Source organism: Poromitra crassiceps, assembly GCF_964638095.1.
Source record: "Poromitra crassiceps genome assembly, chromosome: 30".
Lineage (NCBI taxonomy): Eukaryota > Metazoa > Chordata > Actinopteri > Beryciformes > Melamphaidae > Poromitra > Poromitra crassiceps.
The window spans coordinates 9290058-9310024 of record NC_139652.1 but is presented as its reverse complement, the minus strand read 5'-3'; the positions used below and the strand labels follow the sequence as shown (position 1 = coordinate 9310024).

Genomic DNA, 19967 nt, shown 5'->3' with positions numbered 1-19967 from the left:
ATGTAGGGACCCCAGACATTCAAATTTTGTAACAGTATTTTTTCTCAGAATTTTTACTTTAAACTCAGAATTCTGATATTAAACTCAGAATTCTGACATTAAAATCAGAATGCTACTTTTTCCTCAGAATTCTGACATTAAACTAAAAATTCGGACAAAATGCTCGAATTAGATCACTCACTGATGACATCACTGATGACATCACAATTGCTGGAGTGACAGGACATCACTCACCATCAGTGTCTGTAAATTGCTGCCTGGCATAGGTTTTGCCTAGTTTGCCAGGCAGCTGCCGGCCTGGCTCTGTCTGAAGCTGACTGACTGACTCACAACCCTATGATGTCATCAGTGGCCGGCCAGCTGTCATTTTTGCCAGGCAGCCAGATGACGGATGACATCATCACGGATGTCACTAACATTCGAGCGATCCGTTAGCTCTATGACGACGTTAGCTGCTAACATAATACAGTAGCTCACAGCAAATTATGCCAGGTTTCAAGCTGTTCCCTAACAGTCAGAATTCCATTGACATCGAAATAAAATCTGAAGGTAATTAGTTCAGTTGATTCAACTCCTTAAACCGAGGGTGAGGCGGATCCACCAGTTCGGTCAGTCGCCTACATATCCCAGAAAACCTCAGGCATTGTTGATTCCGCCGCTAGCAGCCCTCGCAGACACTAGCTCTAGGTAGCATTTTGTAGCAATGCTCCCCTTGCTGTCTTTATTTTATTGTTTCGAAATGAATCAAACCTGTGGTTAAGTCGAGAGAGAAAAGACTGACATAATAAAATGGAGATCACTCGGACCAGACCGTCCTTGTTTGGAGAAATCGGTAAGTAACGCTAGGAATGACCAACTCCTGTGTTGGCTGTTGCTAGGCGATCAAGTCAAGTGGGTAACGTTAGTGGCACTTGGTACATAAAAATGAATTGTAGCTTTCGTCCTTCATCAACTGCATCTATAGTTGTTGCTAACGCTAGGTTAAGAAACTGTCTCGAAAAAGCGGAGGTTACGTTAGCTAGCAACCTTTCCTAAAAGTAGCTAACGTAAGCTTGGTAGAGCTAAGAGCATGGCAGCTAATGTTAAGCTTGTTAGGCCAACCTAAGACACCTTGATATGTGAAATGTCTGCGAAGGAGGTGTGTATTGCAGTTGGCTTTAGCACAGGTGTTGTGGCAAACTGTCTCAGGATGACCTAACCTACAAGTAGTTCACAGTCAGAAGTCTGATCATTAAACGGAGCTTCTCACTCATAATGACCTATCTATCCTAACACAAGTCTTTGTATATATCAGCCTGTCGGGTCAGAAACATCCACCGGTTTGTGTTACTTACCTGTATAAATGTGGTCAAGCCTAGGGCAGCCCATCCTGTTGGGTAGAACAGCCCAAGTTTGGCAGGTTTAAAGATGTTTTCGATATCTTCAATCTCTGGCAGATGTTCAGCCTTGACACTGGAGCAGAACCATCGCCAAGGCAACAACTAGTATACAGCAGAACTGAGCAGAATCCGTTTCAGAGAAAAATATGAGGACCTTCTTAATGAACACTTGGCCCTCCTACAGTCAAGAGTCAAAATACCTGACAACGAGGATCAAACCACCAAAATGTTTGGCATGACATCATCACTGATAACATCACACTGACACCATCACTGATGACATCACACTGTAGTGTTTCCCACAGGATTTTGAGTATTTGTGGTGGGGGACCGCAGACCCCCTAGGGGGGTGCGGGGGCATGGCCCCCCGCGAGATTTTTTTAAACATTTTAAAGTAAAATGCATGAATTTGGTGTACTTTGAGAAAGCTTAAGAGCAAAATTAAAAGGCTAGATCTATGAAGAACATGTCATCATTACTGTGCTGTGGGTTTACAATGACAAACTAAATTTCTCCCTATAGGTCAGGGATACTCAACTTGCTTTGCCACTTTCGTGAAATGATAGAAGGCGAGGGGCCAGTTAATAAGCAAACAATATACATTTTTCTGTAGCGGATTGTAGGTTTTTGGGGTGTCAGCCGGAGTTTAGGCTGACAATGTTGTGCACACCGGATAGTTAGTTAGGTTAAGTTAGTTAGGTTAAGTACATACATAAGTGCCTGGGTAGCGAGCAGATGGCGGTATTTGACAATTTAGCAGCTAAATCATAGATTATTGAAAGATATTCCATATTCCAGACTGAAATGCTATAACAGAAGTATTGGCCAGAATGACATGAACATTTATTGGACACTTATTCAGCGGATATCTTGCATGTTGCGTTCAGGTGCACTATAAAAAAACATCTTTTTGTGGCGGTCCAAATCCTTTTGTGGCGGCCCGCCACAAATTCCTTTATGTATGGGAAACACTGCACTGACACCATCACTGTTGACATCATCACCGTTATCTGTTCCTGACTGACTGAATGAATGAATGACTCACCCCAAAAAGCCTTCTCTTGACCACGCGCTGCTGTGCACGTGGTAAAAATGGTGCTGGATCAAATACTAGAAATGTTGGGCACTCGTTTCTGTGGTGGAGACTGGAGATTATGCGATACGCCATGGGCACACTTTTTTGCCAGGCTGCCGGCCTACTGGTTACTACTTTACATGTTCTCAACTTGCTTATGTGTGGTCAGCTAATTTTAAATATGGAAATACCTAATGTTTTTTTAGTCATGATGTAGTTGTTTAATGGCCTAATGTCTTCATCGCACATTGCCAATACCTGCTTAAAAATCAATCACCTTTGATCATGTGGCACTCTTGACCTGTATAAAAATCTCTTCTCTATCTTCTCATTTACACCATTTTCCAATTGACGCAAAGCAAAAGTGAATCATAAGGATAATTAAATCCTATCCATACGATGAAGACACCCTTTGCCAAGTTATCTTTCATATGAATGAAAATGCTTTTGTTGTGTTTCTCATGTTTGCAGCTCACGGTCTGGGATTCTGGACAGACCGGTCAGCAGTGCATGAGGCTGCCGCACACGGCCGGGCGCTGCAGCTGCAGCAGCTTATCCGTGAAGGTGCAGCAGTGAACATTGTGGCTGTGGACTCCATCACCCCCCTGCATGAGGCGTGTATCCAGGGACAGAGCCAGTGTGTCAGACTGCTGCTGGATGCTGGTGCACAGGTGAGATCACGCCATAGCTAGGGATGTTTGACTTGAACGACCTGTTCGTTTGAACTCATAAGCTTGTGTCCCTTAAAAACGCTCCATTCAACTGAACTGAAAGACGGAACATTTGTAGAGGCTAAATCGAGGTGATTTGATTAGATGGGCCTACTTTTTTTTACCACAATATTTAGGCAGTGCAATGTGGATTTTCAATCAATTTGGGCATACTTTTATGCACATTTTTCATCCTCAAATTGAGCAAATATTTAGTAGTTTACTCATCATTTTGAATGAGACCGTATTAATATAAGATGGCAAAATGTAAAGGAATGAATGATGTCTATACCGTTACTAAGCCATGAGCTAGATTAAATGTGTTTCCAAATTGAGTGTTGTTGGGCTACATCCACTTTTTAAAAATAGGTGTGTGTTTTAACTGAGTGTGTATAAATGTTGACGTGTGAATAAAGTATGAAATAGATCTCAATTTACACCATCTTTTTATTATGCCTAGTAGGGTCTAGTTTGTTAACACGTTCACTGCCAATGACGAGTTGACTCGTCAAGCAGAAACCAACGGTTGACTGCCAATGACGAGTCAACTCGTCAAATTTTTTTTTTTTTTTTTTGACGGTGGGACGTTGATCTAACCCTTTTACATCTCCTATATAAATATGGGAGCCACCGAACGTGTACAACCCATTCCACCGACCCACTAAGTGGCGACAGTGCTCTCCAGACTAGAAAAAGCCGAGCCAAAACTGCAGGGGAACGCGCGAGGAAACCATTCTCATACTGTAAAATGGATTGGCGAAAACGCTTTCGCTTTCGCGCATTATCGCGCTGGGAGCTGGCGGTGGGGGATTGCAAACTTGCATAATAGATTATGGGTGCAACACACTTTGAAACACCGGCAGAAAGCCCACAATCGCACGCAGCTTCATTCCAGCTGAGCTCACAACCGAAACGAACGAGCCCCATGCAGACTCGCCCAAAGAGCAGCCGCCAGCAGCCAGGCAGCACAGACAGGCAGAGCCTCGCTTGTACCGCTGCAGCCACAGAGGGAGGAGAACACACACGGAGGGAGGAGTTTGAAGGAGAGGGGGGTTTCCTGCTGCTATGGAGGAAATTACTGTTCAAAACTATTGTTTAGATGTCTGACGTCTTACGCCAAAAATAAATGGTTAAAGTGACTGTTCTATCGAATTTCACAAAAAGCCATTTATCTCAGCTTAAATTTTCAGACGCTGAAACCATGCTGTATTCTACTGCTAATGCCTACATAACTACTAACTCTACAAACTAACTCTTTTAGACAGAGAAAGCACACATTCTATTAGTTCTTTTGAGATAATTTGTGTTCACAAAATCTTAGCAGAAAAGAATCCTCGGCTCTTGAAAGATGAGCCAGAATCCTCAAAAAAAACCGTTTGCAGAAGCTACCTACAGTATTGAAAAAACGGCTGGCAGTGAATGTGTTAACTAAAGTTTAAATGGCAGTGTTATTAAAACACAATTCCATCCCTAGTCACAGCTCTGCATGGCGTGGAGGAGAATTGTGTGTGGACAGTGTTCCCACCACAAAAATGCCTAACAGAACGATCAAGCCTAATTGTCGCTGTTCTTGGCCGGCGATGATGATTTTGGCTGCGTGTGACATGGGTGTGATCTTGATTGGGGCTCTGTGCCACAGGTGGACGTGCGTAACATCGATGGCAGCACTCCGCTGTGTGACGCCTGTGCGGCGGGGAGTCTGGAATGTGTCAAGCTGCTCCTGGAGTATGGAGCGACGGTGAACCCTCCGCTCTTCACCTTCTCACCCCTTCACGAGGCTTGCATGGGAGGTGTGGCTTGTTACCTTCACTCCACGTACACAGAGATGTGTCCACGTACACAGAGATGTGTTGTGTTGCATTGCATGCATCCGTCTATCAAGATGGCATTGCTTCACAGCCATTCATGATGTAGCAATGAAGCAAACAACACAATGATAGACATTTCTCAAACTGTGACCTGGGCACAGGAGTTTCCAATTATTGCACAGGACTAATGCTCAACACCACTTCTTAGACACTATGCACTATCATTTTATAGCTCTATTTATTTACATGAACTTTCCTATTACCTTTACTGCATTTGCTTATTGCTTATTTTTATTAGCGTTCCTGTACTTCCTTGGCTTTGCTCTGTTAATTGTTGCTGTGGCACCCGCATTTCCCCTAGCCCTAGGGATCAAGAGAATGCTATCTTATCTTAAATATATGATCTTTATCTTGATCTCACCTTTACCTTGTCTTATCTTGGTGTGGGTTCATGGAATTTTGTTGTCCCTGCAGTATCAGGTCAACACTATGCTGTTCACCAAGACCAAAGCGTACATTTATGTTTTACTCTTAACTGTGATAATTATTATCTGTCTCTTTGCATGTGTTTTGTGATAGGTAATTCAGATTGTGTCCAACTCATGATTGACCGAGGAGCTTTCATGGAGGCCCACGACTGTCACTTTGGGACCCCGCTCCATGTAGCCTGTGCCAGGCAGAACTATGACTGCGCCAAAGTACTCCTCAATGCAGGTGGGGTCCATGTCTGTCTTCTGCAAACGACGGTATGAAAGTGGCTTTATGCCTGTGATCAACTTTCATATAAGGTTTACCGTGACTGATAATTTACTCCTCCATCGAGGAACCTTTTTATTTCTAAGCAGGAATGCTGGTGACACCGGGGCTACTTCTCTCACTAATGGCCCATTTCCACCGCAGGTAGTAGCGCGGTCCCGCTCCGCTCGACTCGATAAATGGTCTCATTCCACCGGTAAAAACCGTCCCAGCCCGGGTTGAGTTGGGGTTGAGTCGTGCTATTTTCCGTCCCTGCCTCGTCGGGGTTCTAGGGCTGTGAACCCGGTACCATACGGTGACGTGAAAACATTGTTGACGACTGATTGGTCAGGCAGAATCGTGTTTACTCTGTCTATCTACTGACTGTCAATGCAATGCTGCATACCAGTTTAGTGGGCTTACCTTCTCTTCTGTTATGTTATTTCCATCAGTCTTTTGTGTTGCTGCCTTCGCCTCTGGTGAAATAAAATCGTGGCGGTGGTTTCAATTGTTTTGAGAGAGAAAAAAGTCAGCTGGTCAGGAAGCCCTTGTAGTTGAGTGCAGCGCTCCGCTAGGCCGCAGGCGGGTCTTTGGTGAAGCCGCGGTCTTGCCTGGTGAGAGGCCGCCGGGGTACAGGCTTCACTCTGTAGCACCTCTCCCGTCCCCGCGCAGCGCATGCATGTGAGTTTGACTAACAACAAAGTGATATCCATTCTCCTGGCCGATTGTCACATTTGCCCATGTACACTGTAGGTCATTCAGAGGCACCAGTATTTCATAAACAGTTTAAAAGTTATGTAGATGGATTTAATTGTAACATTATGTTATAGCCTACTTCGGTGTATAGGCGGAGGACAGATATGCGGTCGCTATGACGACCAGCTGTGGGCGGGGGTGGGCGGGGGCAGATGATCGGCGGTCGAAGCAGAACATCCATCGGGCCGAAACGAGTAGAGCCGACTGGTGACGAGCTGTGCAGGGCAGTAAAATGTGGTGGAAATGAGCATTAGTGCAGCTTTCTCTTTCTGTCTCCCAAGGTGCAAATGTGAATGCTGCCAAGATACATGAGACGGCCCTCCATCATGCAGCCAAAGCCAAGAACATGGGCCTGATTGACCTACTTGTGGAGTTTGGAGCGAGTGTGTATGCCAGGGATAACCTGGGCAAAAAGCCGATACACTACACCAACTCAGGATCACCGTCTTACCTCTGCCTCGAGTTCTATGAGAGTGAGTTCATTAATAAAGTATTATGCAGTATGTGTTCTGTCACGGCATGGAGTGATTTAGTGCATTCAAACATCACCTGTAATTATGTTCTCTTCCACAGACACGCCCCTCAGTCTCCAGCAGATCAGCAGAGTGGCTGTGAGGATGGCTCTCGGCACAAGAGCGCTCGAGGTCGTTTCCAAGCTCGGCTTGCCCAATCGCATCATAAGCTTTCTTTCTTACATGCCACCTCCGGTTATTGAATTCCATGACTTGTAACAAATCAGGGCCGTCACGACAACTGCGTTAATGCGATGCTGCGCTATGGACGAGCCAACCGCGGTGGATGGCAAGCAACTCTCGCAAACTGCGCTATGTTCGCGTTCTTCCCACAGCACAGACGAGGGGGCGTCAAACGCGCCAAATTCAGGTCGTGCAGTCGTTCAGTCAGTAACGCTTAGAATGAAAATGTCCAAAGAAGAAACTGTACACATTCCTATTTTCAACCCAATGTGAGTACAATGTGTTCAAGTGAATTCAACTTGTTTGTTTCTATGAAGTAGCTCCATTATATTTGCGAAGCTAGGATGCTGTGTTCCTGCCTCTCTCCCACCATGTTGGTTGTTCTACTCTACTTGCTTGTCATCCAGAGATTTCGAATGATCACAGCGCCTCCCACACACAGTGTAGCCCCCCTCCCTCTGCTGCGAGCAGAGACTGTAGGTTATATATTGATATACAAATGAACATGTGACGTCATCCGACGGCTTGAACTCCTAGCAACCTTGTTGACAGTTATTGCGTACACCGCAGACTGCAGTGTGGCAACCACCACAGGGGAAATTATTTCACCACGTCAGCGCTATAACAAGCTTCTGGTGCAGAAGGCTGCTCTTAGAAACCAGGATCAAAGAAACTGCTCACTTCCGCTGGTTCTGCTATTGTGCCAGGAAGTCCTAACAGGATGTTCACTTTGGCAGAAGTGAAACCTAAAAACTCTTGAAAATACTGCAGCCAGACTATACAGAGGGTTTAGAATCTTATATTGAATGCATAAAGGCTGGTTTAGCCAAACAAATTAATTTGATCATTCGGTTTAATTTGACTGTGAACTTTGGCTACTCATATTCATATTATATTATAATATAATATTAAGTTCAGTAAGCCATTGTAACCCGGGAGCAATCTGTTGACTAAGTATTTGAGTTTCCGTAAGCAGCGGTTTGCGCACTGTGATTGTAGTACTGTGTAAATATTCCATGACTATTTATTTTGAATGTGAATTATGTAAATAAGTGACCTCTTCTGACTCAATTGAATTTGTGTAAATAAGTAGACGAATACAAGGCTATTTGAAAACAACCTAGTTATGTGTTGTCTTATGCAGACTGTCGTTAGCCTGGGTAAACCCAGCCCCCAGTGACCTGCTCTCAGGCTCACCCTGCTTAGTCACAAGGCTAGTGACTGGGAACTGAGAGAGCAGGTCACGTGGGGACTGGGTTTACCTAGGCTAGACTGTCGTATGCACAGAAGAATTGTTTGTATTTTTCTGGCCCGGCCCAGCCGCTTTGTTTGGCATATAAATCCACACAGCACATTTTGACTTTCTGTAAACTAGTGGAGTTTATAACAACGTATTATCAAAATCCTACAAAAGAAATTGGAAGTGACTTTTTCCACATTATTAGCTAATCTTCCATACAAATGCCTAATAAAATGTAAAAAAAAAAAAAATCTTGTGTTTTTGTATCAGAATCCCATTACATTTACGGTACTTCCTATACCTTTAATTGTGAAATCCTGCTGTAGTGGCTGTAAATAAAAATTCCAACCAATACAACTTTTTTTAAATAATAATCCTGTCCCTCCACCCCTCTCATCAAATACAACTTATAACACTTTTCTCCCTGTTATCCCATTGGCTTACAGTTTTGACTGATCCACCCACATATCCTGTTTCAACAGGAATGCTTCAAATTAAGGAAGTGAGGCTTAAAAAGTTTAGACCGCCGTAAAAGTTAGGCAACCAGTGTGAGCCTTGTGAGGATGCCAAAATTGCGTCACATGCTCGCGTTTCCTGTTCCAGGTCTTTGTGGCCTGATGCATAATCTTTACTTAGACCACAGCTCCAGTGAAGCTGAGAAGACATGTCGCAACCTGCAATGACAAGAGAAGAGAGACACACCTGCATTCTCGCTTACTCCCACTCACAACTCGCTCAACATGAGTGAACAGGTCAGGAAACGAGACAAACTAAATTCCAATCCATCAACATGAACTAGTGCTGACTGCTAACTAGTCAAAGCTTCCAATTTGAAGTAATAATTGTACAAAGCTGTGGTTGACCAAATGATAGTGAGAGAATAGAATGTGCCTCTAATCGCAGCAAGTAGACTTCAAAAGAAAGGTGTGATCAAATTTAATATATTATATGTTGGCAGAAGCACCTTAAAGTCACATCTGGCTGAACTGGGAGCTTATAATGTGGTTATTTAAAACACATATACAGCCTAAAAGAAGAAGAGCCACGGGGGACTGCAGCTTATGTAATTTGAGACAGTGCACATTAGCCTGATCTGCACAAAAGAAATTCTGGTGTTGGGTATGTTCACTGGTGAGCAGAATGCAACGTGTCAAACCTTGAGGCCATCACGTTGGTAGCTGCTTGACACTGAGCTGAAATCTGATAACTACCCAGTAATGTTCCTGTTGCAATGGGTTAATGTTCAACACCTAGCCAACTGTATCTGGAAGCTGTGAAGGGAAGTGAGCAGTGGACTCAGCGGGTGCAAAGTGTAATTGAGGACATTGGTGAGGATTAACATGCAAGTTTGCAGTCGATCATAAACAAGGAATTAAATCACTCATGGTTCAAAGTACAGATTTACAAGGTCTTTTTATTTTTATTGAACATCTTTTCACCACATACAACTAGATCTATTTCAGTCTTTCTTCTTTTTTAAGAAATGTTTTTTGCCTCACAAGTCTGTCAGTTCTCACTAGTTCTGCTCAGTATCTCACATCTAGATCGGAACTTACTGTTTGTCGCATCACACCCCCTACAACTGAACGGTCCTTGTTCCTCTTATCTCGAAATAGACACACTTCAACTGACAATTTTGTACACGCTTTCTATACATGATGTACAGACATTTTTGATTACAAAAAGAAACTGAGAATCACTGTGTCGAGTTTGGAATCAACAACGAAACAAATTATTAAGAGCTACAAGTGGTATAAAATGTAATTGTTTTAACTTAAAAACACATAAAACCCTAATTCCACACACATTTTACTGCTGTAAACATACAATTCAGTCACATTGGCACATCTCACTTTTTTGTAAACTAAATACACCTTCTTAATGAGATAGGACTAACATTTCATATGGCCTACAGCTGGACGGAAGTGATTGGAGAGGTTTTGTGTGTGTGCTGCTGGTACAAGGACACCGACTTGTTAACAGCTTGTTGCTGAGCAAAAGCACTGAAATGGTTGCATGGAGATGCATTGGCAGACCCACATAACCAAAGTCCAGGAAAGATGTCCACTGTTTCCACACTGTTCATGTGCCTGTCTGAGTAAACCTCACAGCTGCATGTTCAAGGCTGAATCTCTACACCCCCGTTTCCTTCCTCTTCAGTGAACCACGGAACTTCTTATCCAGCTTGGTCTTGGAGTGCGTCCGCGGGCCAAGTCCAGCACCCGCGACATGGGGACAGTTCTCGTCCGTCTCTTCTTCATAGATGCCGTTTGAGGTATTTGAGGAGCGGCGCTTGGCTCTGACTGCTTCTTTCTGAACCCTGAGTGGAGCCGCCTGGTGTTGGGCCATTGCACTGCGTAGGCAGTTGAGCCACTGCTGCTTGTGGTAGATGTCATTGACCTGCAGGGTGTGGGACTGGCCATGGGATGGATCCACAGAGCTCACACGGAATACATTCTTAGCTGAAGGGAAAGGAACACAGTTGGTTAATAAATAAATAAAGAGACTCTCCTAGTGGCCCTGCCTGAACAGATGGCAGCATTATAACAGATTTGTTTGCACTGTCCTCACATACAGTACATAGCAGAATGCAATGTTTATCTGCATTTGATGGGGTCATCCCTATGTTCCCTCAGCCCTATGTTCCCTCATGAATGTTCCCCCATCCAAATTAGGTCCCATGTTCCCTCAGCATCAGGGTTGGGTACGTGGAATTTCTTTCCCAGGATGGCGAAGGCATGACCCTCCCTACTCTGCCTCTGATTGGGTTAGGTTTCGGCATGGGGAGTGATGATTGGTAAGGTTTCGGCATGGGGAGTGATGATTGGTAAGGTTTCGGCATGGGGAGTGATGATTGGTTAGGTTTAGGCATGAGTGATGGTTGGTAATAAGGTTAGGGTAAAATATCCGGATAGGCTAATCAGAGTGGTAGGGATCAGAGTAGGGCGGGCAATGCCTTCGCCATGCTAGGAAAATAAAGATTGTGTTAGGTACTGATCTGAGGGAACATGCACACATTTGGTAAGTTGTCCAACAAGAACGGATGAGTGTCTCACAGTAGCCGTGGTTTCTGGATGAACAAAGACATGACCTTTATTATCTAGTCAGTTTCCCTACAATGAAGTAGTATATAAGCCCTGTTCGGAATCGGTCCCTATGACAGAAATGAGTGTCTCGCCATTTTTTTTATAGTGTCCGAATTCTAAACTGTTAATTTGATTCACTATTTAGTCCACTATAAAATACCCACATTTAGTCCACTATAAAATACCCACAATGCACAGCGATTTCTAGTGAACAACGAATGTACCCTACATTTTCGCCGGTACACCACAATGCAATGCAGTTGTCTTTACCCAATCTGTGTAGTGTCCGAAACTCATTTTGATCATTCTCCATATAGTTCACTATATAATAAACACTATTATGGGGAATAGTGAGTGAGTGAGTGAGTGAGTGAGTGAGTGAGTGAGTGAATGAGTGAACGATTCCGAACGCGGCTATAGAGTACTGCAGGGATTATGTATTTTTGTAGGCTTACCCACAAGTCCCTGCGCTGCTGGTTCATTGGGGGGAAGAGGCAATGGGATTTTTGTATGGGAAAGGTCTGTGCGTGGTTAAAGTCGAACTGAACCTGTTCGTCACGTGCATAATGAGTCCGTTTCAGACTGAAAAGTTTAACATAGTTTGTCTAAGATGACAGGTTGAGAGGCGGGTCATAGTATCATGTCGATGATTTTATTTGACAATTCTGGGGACAGGATTGGGCTTTGGCCAATCCTGGCGTGTTCCGCCTCCAAATCGAGTGGGATTTAGTGTGTTGTGGCGTTCCCCTCGGGAAGAGCCTGCTGACGCGAGGTTAGTGGCTGAGTGGAGCTCAGCGAGCCGCAGGCAGCCAGCTGCCTTCGTGTTGCGGAGCGGAGAGTGCAGCCCGTCGGCCTGGAATCTTCGAGGTGCGACCCCTGACAACCAAGCTCTCGGATGCGCGCTCCATTATCGCTACTATAACGATACGATATCCCTGGAATGCGCTTTTTAACGAGCCAGTTACATTTCTTTGCATTCTTAGAGATTATAGTTTTTGTTTTTTATCCATGTTTCTAACAATTGGCCAAGTTAGTAGTTAGTTTATGAGATAGGAATTCTGCCAGATGACAGGCACTAAGCGCCATTTTCTACTTCATTTGGAAGAGAAAATTATCCAGAAATGAAGATTTGATTGACAGCTGCATGTCGTGATATGATTGGTTGAAATGGGATAGAAATTTGATAGTACTGGGTGACGTCAGCAAACTGTAAATTACTGTTATCAATGAAATCTTGAAAAACGAACTTTTGATGTGAAAAAGTGTGAAAAACTAAATAAATTAGATTGTTGTAATTTGTTTTGCATACATTATTAAATAGGTGCACTGCATACCCAGGTATTTGAACTAAAAGAAAAGAAAAGGCATTCTTGGGTTCAGCTCAACTTTAACAAAAGTTTATGAAACAACAAAGTTTGTGTTCAGCAAGATAATCTTTTATGATTTTTTAAGCGTTTTCTGAAAATCGCGCAAAAAAAATTGATTTACCCTTCAGAAGCCATAAAAATGGTGCTCATTTGTTAAGGTTATCTTGCTGAACACAAACTTCGCTGTTTCATAAACTTTTGTTAACTACAGACCTTATTTCATGCATTTAACCGAAATCGCGCCCATACAAAAATCCCATTCACTTTTACACGTACGAGCAGGAAGTGTTGGCGTCCATGTTTTCCGGACTCATTCCTGCAGTACTCTATTATGGAGGAAAAATGATTTATTTGAACTTGATTAACATTTTGGTCTGGATATTCAACAATAAACGTTGAATCGGAACGTTTTGTGTAAGACCGTATTACCATGCAATGTTAATTTATTTATATGTATTACTAATTTGCTGACATTTTGACAACATCCGGTTTAGTTGACACTTGTTATAATGCAGAAGTAGGATACATCCAACGCATGCAACAATTGCAATGCAAACCTCATGCAGTATTATTTGCAGCAGAAAAAGGGTCTCCCATTTGGAATGAATGGATTTTCAGTAGAACACAACAGATTTGCTCCAATCAGTGTGTTGGGGGAGGCAATATTTTTTTTTCCGGATGATGGCGAAGGCATAACCCGCCCCTCTCTGCCTCTGATTGGCCTAGCGTCAAACGTTCATCCAAACACATTCGTTTGGCTATCCTGCATCTCTTTCTACAGTCTGTGGTCAGGCTCAGTGGGTCAGACAGACAGCAGTCATGCTTGCTAGCCTTCATGAAAGACGCCACTGTGTGTTTATGTTCTTAATATAGTCTTATCTATGGTTTATAAAGCTATAACTCAGTTATACGATTTGCAATTGTAACGTTTAATATAATAAAGTAAGATCTCACACATAACCGTTTGATTCTATATGTTGCCATCTGCCATCTCATGGTTGTTGATTTAATGATTGTTTTGCACCTGCTGCTCACGTTATGAACAAATACTTAGATGACCCCTATAGCCTCAGCAGGAACTGACTATAGTAATTTTAATAAAGTATGAATGTTAGCTGTCCAGCAAACACACCACTAATAGCCTATCTAGTTATAGGAATAATGCTTGGAAGTAGCCTACTCCCCCCCACCGCATCGTGACATTGAATGAAAGTATATTAGGCTCGTTTGAGATGACTTCTGGCTTGCCTGGGAAGCAGGTGAGAGGAGCCGAGTGCAGTCAGCCAATCAGAGGCAGAGAGGGGCGGGTCATGCCTTCGCCATCACGGGGTACGGCTGTCCGAGAGTCTATTTACGTGCCGAAATAGACTCTGAGTTCCCAGATTGGATAAAACACATCAAAAACAAAAGCCCACATGGATCTTTGTCTTTCTTTTGATAGTTTGTGAATCTAAAACATGCCGGAAATCCGGCACCTTGCTGGAGGTCTTTAAGCCCTGAGAGTAAGATGCAGACCCAACCCACCTTTCTCCCCATTGGTGAAAGCCCCTCTGAAGGAACCACCCATGCGAATCTCTCCATCCTGCAGGTCCTCGAGAGCCAAGTCCTGGACCGGGATGGGCTGCCGGTACACCTGGAAGCAGCTCCTCTCATTACGGGTCACCGGCCGGGACAGAACCAACAGCTCAGAGAAGAGGAACACATGCAGCTTCTGCAGTGCAACATCAAATCAGAGAATGGGATTACGTATATTTACATAAACATTTATAATACATGAATTACGTATATATTCTCATGATGGAGGATAACCCTAATTCTTACCGAGCCACTCTTGTTCCGCAGCTCACCATGGCACAGAAGGGTCTTACAGTTGTCTATGAGAGGGTCCCGCTGCTTATCATCCAGGTACTCCAGCTTGTCTATATAGTACTGGCACTCGGACTCCCCTTTCCTCATGTTGATCTCAGACAGAACTCCTTGGATTATTGTAATCTGGATAATTAAAACGATTGTTATCAGTTGGTTATTTGGCAAACAAACAAGATAGAATGACCAATGAAAGGTGCCGTTTCTACAAAAAAAGTATATTATCAGATTATTATTTCTTTTTTATATTTTAAGCAACAGCCATGTCATTTATCAGTTTCAATGGCTCAATGTAAATACATGGATACAATTTTAAAACTAAAGATATCCATATAATGTGAGGCAGTGACTCACAATACCAGAACTTATTACTACACTGATAGGACACACCTCTATATTGGATTTTATTGCTTTAGAGTTACTGCATCACATTACATCGAAGCTATTGAAATAAAACGTGCATTTTCCATAAAAATATGAATATAAAATGCAAGCACTAAAGTACAATATAAAGAGGTGTGTCATATTTGTCCAGTATAGTAATAGTTACATACACATATAACAAAAAACACAACAAAAGTCCATGACTTTTCCGAAAGGTTCAAGGATTTTACTAATTCAATGACTTTTCAAAGTCCATGACTTTTCCAGGTTGAAAAACGGTGGGAACCCTGTAAATAACAACACTGTGTCTGACTGCAACAATCAGTAACATAGATGTCATACTGCTCTCTCCAGTTTGGCTACGTCTGGGTGATCAGGAGGAGTGTGTCGGAGGATCTCTCGCAGCAGCAGTGGGTATTTGACCAAGCGTGAGCGCGGGATGTCCAGGAAGCTCCAGAGGTCCAGCTTCCTGCTGAACGGCGACTCCAGGCAGCGTTGCAAGAAGTCTTGCACCCGCCTGTCCTGCTTCTTCTGGTCCAGCAGAGCTTTGGCTGCCAGCTGGTTGCTGCAGTAGTCCTTGTAAGCATTCAGACCAGGCAACTGAGAGGACACAGTGACAATTAGGGCTGAAAGATATTGACCCAAAAAATATACAATTGCAACTATTTGACAGGATACTGCAATTGCGATTTAAACTGCAAATAATATCAAGTTCTTGTGTGTGTCATACATTTTTTTTGCATGTTTTTCTTTGGCGGGGGGGTTCTATCTGGAGGAAACCCAACCTCCACCGACCTCCCGTGTCCAAAGCGCACATGCTAACCACTATGCCAGAGAGCTATGCTCCCTTGGTGGAGCTGGTTAACGGGCGTTTATACTGGGGATTGAGTTTAACCAACTTACTCAGGACTCACAAGGACTCAGTCATCCATTTCACCTGTGTGATAAACATAAAACGAATATGTTCTCATAATATTATACACTCGAGTGTCATACATACCCAGTCTATTACTATCTGTCCAATCTGACCCACTGTCCCATTGGGGCCAGTTCCCTCTGTGAGCTTCGTCAGTAGGTCTACAGAGAGAAAAGCAGACACATGATCAGAAAACCCCCCCGAGAACAAATACAAATGAAAAGGTAACAACTGGAGCAGTGCGACTCCTACGCTGGGCAGTGATGGCTTACCCTCATGCAGGGGGATGTACGCATCCAGGTCCCCAAAAATGTGAGCCAGTTCCTCTTCAGTCATGATGCAAAGCTTTAGCATAGGATCATGGTATGCCTGAATGTATGCAAAGCAGCAATGTGAGTGCAAAACAGTGGACAAAGGGAATGTTCATATTTTTAATTCCTCCGTCTAATTTTAAATGTAATGGTCTAACCTTTCGTGCAAGTTGGAGATCCTCAATGAGATCCTGCTCTCCCCTATAAAGCTCATGAATTGCCTGGAGAGAAGAGAAAAATACGAATTATTTTTCTGTGCTCTGTGCACTTTTAAGCTGTGCATTTTAGGGGTTAAAAACAACCGAATTGCACAACCTCTTGTCTCTTGATCTCTTTGGTGGAGAACGTGCTCTTCTGATGGACATCCAGCGTCTCGGACCACAGTGTGCTGTTTCTGCGTTTAGTGGGCGTGGGGCCTGCTGCCTTGCTGCTGGCTTTGCGGGAAATCCCCGGTGACTTGCTATCACCGCGTAACGTCATTGACTAGGGAACACAATTTGAATAGTTTCATAAATCTGACACTTTACTTTTTTTTGCTTTTGAGGTCTAAATCTGACACAATGGACAGAAAGTATACTTATTTAAAGTAGTTGATGGTAAACCTGTCGACTCAGTGTCGAGGGAAATGTACCTGGATGGTCTGGCCGAAGCGCCGAACTGCACCATTCTTTGAAGGGGAGATCAAGTTGGCCAGGGATGAGACTTTGGCCAGTGGTCGCACACGTTTGTTACTAGGTTCCTGGAAATCAAAGAAACAAAGTGTTTTCAGACCCCCTTGATTGAGGTAAGACTGAGTGCAGGACTACTAGGGGCAAACTGGCTCAGATTAATTTTCTTCACTCTCACGCATTCAGACATGCTGCACTTGCACCGTCAGTCTGAGGAAAGCGGGATTATCCCGACCTCATAACACCCAGAGCACTCAAGGCCGTCTGCTGCTAGAACCTGAGTCATGCTGAGGGATTTGAGCTTCTCGTCAGGACACATCCCAAGGGTGTTGGACTGAGGGACAGGCACGAGGCCGACGTGACTCTCACCTTCAGATCAAAGCTGGACAAGCTGACTGTGTCATCGTCCTTCTCTTTGCGTTTTCTCTTCTGTGGCAAAGTATCAACACACACTGGTTAAGTCAGATGAGCTTTCAAATAAGAGATTTTCAGCAATGTCTAATATATGAATTTCATAATCACTATCATTACCCCCCCCCCTCCCGAAAAAACAACAACTACAAGAACAACAACAAACACTACTATGACTAGTAATAATATAATGTTGATTAATAAATCACTATGACATTCATGACATTATTTTCATCCAATATACATGACAGATAATATGCGAGGGCTGATCCTCTAAAATCGAACATGTTGAGATTATGTTGTCAATAGTGACTCACTAGACTGAAGTCCCATGGTGTCCCTGGAGTGAGGAAGGTGAAGGAGCTGCCTCTCTGCAGTGGAGGTCTACAGAAGATGATGGTTAGGGAAATCAAATAAGTAATTGCCGTCCACAATGAAAAACCTTTACGTGTATGCTAGTGATAGCCTAATTTAAATCAAACTCATCTATGGGTAACTAAATCTTTGTAACTATCTTACAATTTATCCATGGTAGTAAAGGTTGAGAGACAGGGAAACACTGTTTTTCTATAACATTAGCCCCAAAATCTATAGGTAAAGGTACTTTTCAGGCAGAATTTGATGCATAGTGCAAGATATTTGTATGTATACTATGCATTATGATTGAATGTATTTTATTTGTTTTACTTGATTCGGAATGTTTATCCCAATTTATTAATGTTAAGCATGTCAAGAGAACACCTCTCTTTGAAGTGGAATTTAATGCACTTTAAGCTAATGTGGAATGTGTTTATTTCCTGCCATTCCTTAAAGCTGGGTGCAATTCCAACTCCAGAAATGGAATTGATATTTACTATGCATTCTTCTCAACTCAATGAATGAATGCAATGGATGACCCTGAAAGTGACAACACAAAGCAGTTCACAGAGTTAACAAGAGGCTGCTGAGGCCATGGACGGTCACACACGGCTGCTGCAGCGCCCGGCTAGCGGGGTAACTGCAGATCCCACTATAATCGTTAGCTCCTCAGCTAGCTAGTTAGCTAGGTTAGCCAACACAGCCCCCGATCTGCAGATCGCACTATAATCGTTAGCTCCTCAGCTAGCTAGTCAGCTAGGTTAGCCAACACTGCCCCCGAGTTAGCTAGCCAGCTAATCATAATAATATCTCGGGGTGGCTACACTCCCCCTATATCACAGGGAGCTGCCAAAATAAAAAATACAAAAATCATATTAGTAGGCTACTAGACGCAAACGTACTTTTTGGAGTTGTTTCTCCGTGCTGTTTCGGGAGATTGAGCACTGATAATGCTAGTGGTGGATGTCCTCGATGGCACCCTGCGAAGTCTCAGCTTTTTGTTCTCCGTCGCGCTTCCAATAACTTCCTCGGTTTCTTCCATTTTGTTGTGGGCTCCCTTTGAGAACCAGTTATACTACAACAGCGATATAGGAAAACAATCAACACAGAGCCGATGTGTCTGGAAACTGGCCCGACATGTACAAAGAAAACAGAGGATCGATGACAACAACAACTGCACAAACGGCGGAAGTTTGAATATGGCGGATTCTTGAAAACGGACCAATGAGGAGACGACTCGGGACACTGAGGTGGGAGGGGCTCATAACTGAATGACTGGAATTTCTCTACATTGCAGGAAATCTAGACAATCTTTCAGTGTAAACATAGGAGTATAATAAGTTAAGTCTGTGTAGGAGTGGAAGATTGAGCAAGGGATAGGCTAACAGTGATGATGACATTTGAATGGGAGTGATGCTACTTGCTACTTGGAGTGATGCTACTTGCAGGAGAAAAAATCCTTCACAAGAGAGAATTTATAATAAAATAGTGTTTGCATTTTCTGAAGAAAATGTGAGTGATGATGTCATGAGGGGGATTTATGACATCACTGATGATGTCATCAGTGGGATTTATGACATCACTGATGATGTCATCAGTGGGACATACAGAAACAGAGCCCTAGCTCCCATTTATATACTGATGATATATTATGTATGTATGTACCGTATGTATGTATGTATGTATGTATGTATGTATGTATGTATGTATGTACAGTCAATGGTATGTATGTATGTATGTATGTATGTTCAACTCTTCATCAAGAATAAACAATGAGTTTGAAAACAAATTGGCACTATAACAATAAACCATCAGCTTTTACATTGTCGTACAGTTCAGGATTATGCACTAGAGTTGCAGTGGTTCTCAACCTAGGGTCTAGGACCCCCCAGGGTGTCGCAAGATGGTGGTGCTATGCCATATCAGTTTACTAATGTACACTGTTGTTGTACAGGTCAGGATTATCCACTGAGGGCACGCTGACACACCTTGCGACCTGACCGTCAGTCACACGGGACATGAGGGGTCCTTGGACGGTGACCCTCTAGCTCCGTCCTTCATGAGCACATCATCACCATCAGTTCCACTTTAATCAGGATACCTGTCAGTCACATGAAATACAGAGCCTGACATCACTACAGGAGCGTCTTTATAAAGCCAGGTAGTGGAGGGCAAACACAACGGCCATCAAGGCACTTTGTAG

At 43.3% G+C, this 19967-nt stretch overlaps 2 protein-coding genes across 2 annotated transcripts; one reads left to right on the top strand and one right to left on the bottom strand.

Annotated features, from left to right (window-relative positions):
* Positions 1 to 667: 667 nt before the first annotated feature.
* Positions 668 to 8587, top strand: asb13b (ankyrin repeat and SOCS box containing 13b). Its single transcript, XM_083663331.1, has 6 exons — positions 668 to 832; positions 2926 to 3125; positions 4804 to 4954; positions 5552 to 5686; positions 6745 to 6936; positions 7037 to 8587. Exons 1-6 carry the CDS (start codon positions 790 to 792, stop codon positions 7192 to 7194), a joined length of 879 nt encoding a protein of 292 aa, XP_083519457.1. The 5' UTR covers positions 668 to 789; the 3' UTR covers positions 7195 to 8587.
* Positions 8588 to 9842: 1255 nt separating this feature from the next.
* Positions 9843 to 18848, bottom strand: LOC310800706 (neuroepithelial cell-transforming gene 1 protein-like). The gene is made up of 12 exons (XM_083663320.1): positions 18667 to 18848; positions 17725 to 17791; positions 17366 to 17425; positions 16960 to 17067; positions 16644 to 16811; positions 16487 to 16549; positions 16290 to 16386; positions 16102 to 16178; positions 15444 to 15701; positions 14673 to 14843; positions 14376 to 14562; positions 9843 to 10860 (listed from the first exon to the last, which is right to left on the bottom strand). The coding sequence occupies exons 1-12, from the start codon at positions 18804 to 18806 to the stop codon at positions 10532 to 10534; spliced, it is 1725 nt and encodes a 574-aa protein (XP_083519446.1). The 5' UTR covers positions 18807 to 18848; the 3' UTR covers positions 9843 to 10531.
* Positions 18849 to 19967: the final 1119 nt, after the last annotated feature.

Bases quoted from the DNA above. Each gene is read 5' to 3' on its own strand.
- LOC310800706 (XM_083663320.1), bottom strand. From the start codon at position 18,806: ATGGAAGAAACCGAGGAAGTTATTGGAAGCGCGACGGAGAACAAAAAG. The intron at 17,426-17,724 runs GTGAGTCACTAT...ACTTTGCCACAG, and splicing joins CACCATGGGACTTCAGTCTA to AAGAGAAAACGCAAAGAGAA. The intron at 16,550-16,643 runs GTTGTGCAATTC...TCTTCTCTCCAG, and splicing joins AAGAGATCAAGAGACAAGAG to GCAATTCATGAGCTTTATAG.
- asb13b (XM_083663331.1), top strand. From the start codon at position 790: ATGGAGATCACTCGGACCAGACCGTCCTTGTTTGGAGAAATCG. The intron at 833-2,925 runs GTAAGTAACGCT...TCATGTTTGCAG, and splicing joins GTCCTTGTTTGGAGAAATCG to CTCACGGTCTGGGATTCTGG. The intron at 3,126-4,803 runs GTGAGATCACGC...TCTGTGCCACAG, and splicing joins TGCTGGATGCTGGTGCACAG to GTGGACGTGCGTAACATCGA.